The sequence below is a fragment of the Charadrius vociferus genome, unplaced genomic scaffold (assembly GCF_000708025.1).
Source record: "Charadrius vociferus isolate BGI_N301 unplaced genomic scaffold, ASM70802v2 scaffold1250, whole genome shotgun sequence".
Classification (NCBI taxonomy): Eukaryota; Metazoa; Chordata; class Aves; order Charadriiformes; family Charadriidae; genus Charadrius; species Charadrius vociferus.
The window spans coordinates 4,725-5,428 of NW_009646533.1; the positions used below are offsets into that span (position 1 = coordinate 4,725).

General features: G+C 68.6%; 1 protein-coding gene across 1 annotated transcript in view; it reads left to right on the forward strand.

The window, feature by feature from the left end:
• The window catches only part of LOC104286920 (DENN domain-containing protein 4B-like), a 12,787-nt gene that overhangs the window by 3,990 nt on the left and 8,093 nt on the right, over positions 1-704 (forward strand). Inside the window, exons 8-10 of the mRNA XM_009885568.1 lie at positions 77-200; positions 322-528; positions 610-702. Coding sequence (XP_009883870.1) covers positions 77-200; positions 322-528; positions 610-702 — 424 coding nt within the window. The remainder of the gene's footprint in view (positions 1-76; positions 201-321; positions 529-609; positions 703-704) is intronic.

The following is a 704-nucleotide window of genomic DNA, read 5'->3' on the forward strand; positions in this document are numbered from 1 at the left end:
CACCCTTTAACCCCCCTCCCCAGCCCCGCTGTCCCCTGGGTCCCCCCCAACTCGGTCTCTGCTCCCCCTGCCCCAGCTACGACGGGTTCCCCACCCTGCGCCCCGAACTCCTGGAGCCCCCCAGGGACCCGCTGGTGGCCCAACTGTGCCAGGCCAGGAGCAGTGCCCCCAGCAGCCCGGCCCCGCGCAGGACCAAGCAGGTGAGCGGGGCCAACGGTGCAATGAGTTGGTCGGGCCTCAGAGGGGACGGGACAGCGAGGGGCGCAGGATTCCGGCCTCCCCCCGACTCCAGCTCCTTCCTCTTCTTCCCTTCGTCCCCAGGAGATGAAGGTGGCCCAGCGTGTGGCCCAGAAGTACTCCTCGGTGCCCGACATGTGGGCTAAGTGCCTGCTGGGGCACTGTTACGGGTTGTGGTTCCTCTATCTGCCCACCCACGTCCGTGCCGCCCCCGCTAAGCTGCGGGCGCTCCAGCTGGCGTACGAGGTCCTGCGCAAGATGGAGGCTCACAAAGTGGTGCTGCCGGATGAGGTAGGTGCCATTTGGGGCAGGGGGGCTCGCTGTGGCCGGGGGGAGACCCTGGCCACTCCTGATTGTGTCCCCCCCGGGCAGGTCTGCTACCGCATCCTGATGCAGCTCTGCGGGCAGTACGGGGAACCGGTGCTGTCGGTGCGGGGGCTGCTGGAGATGAAGCGCGTCGGCAACGT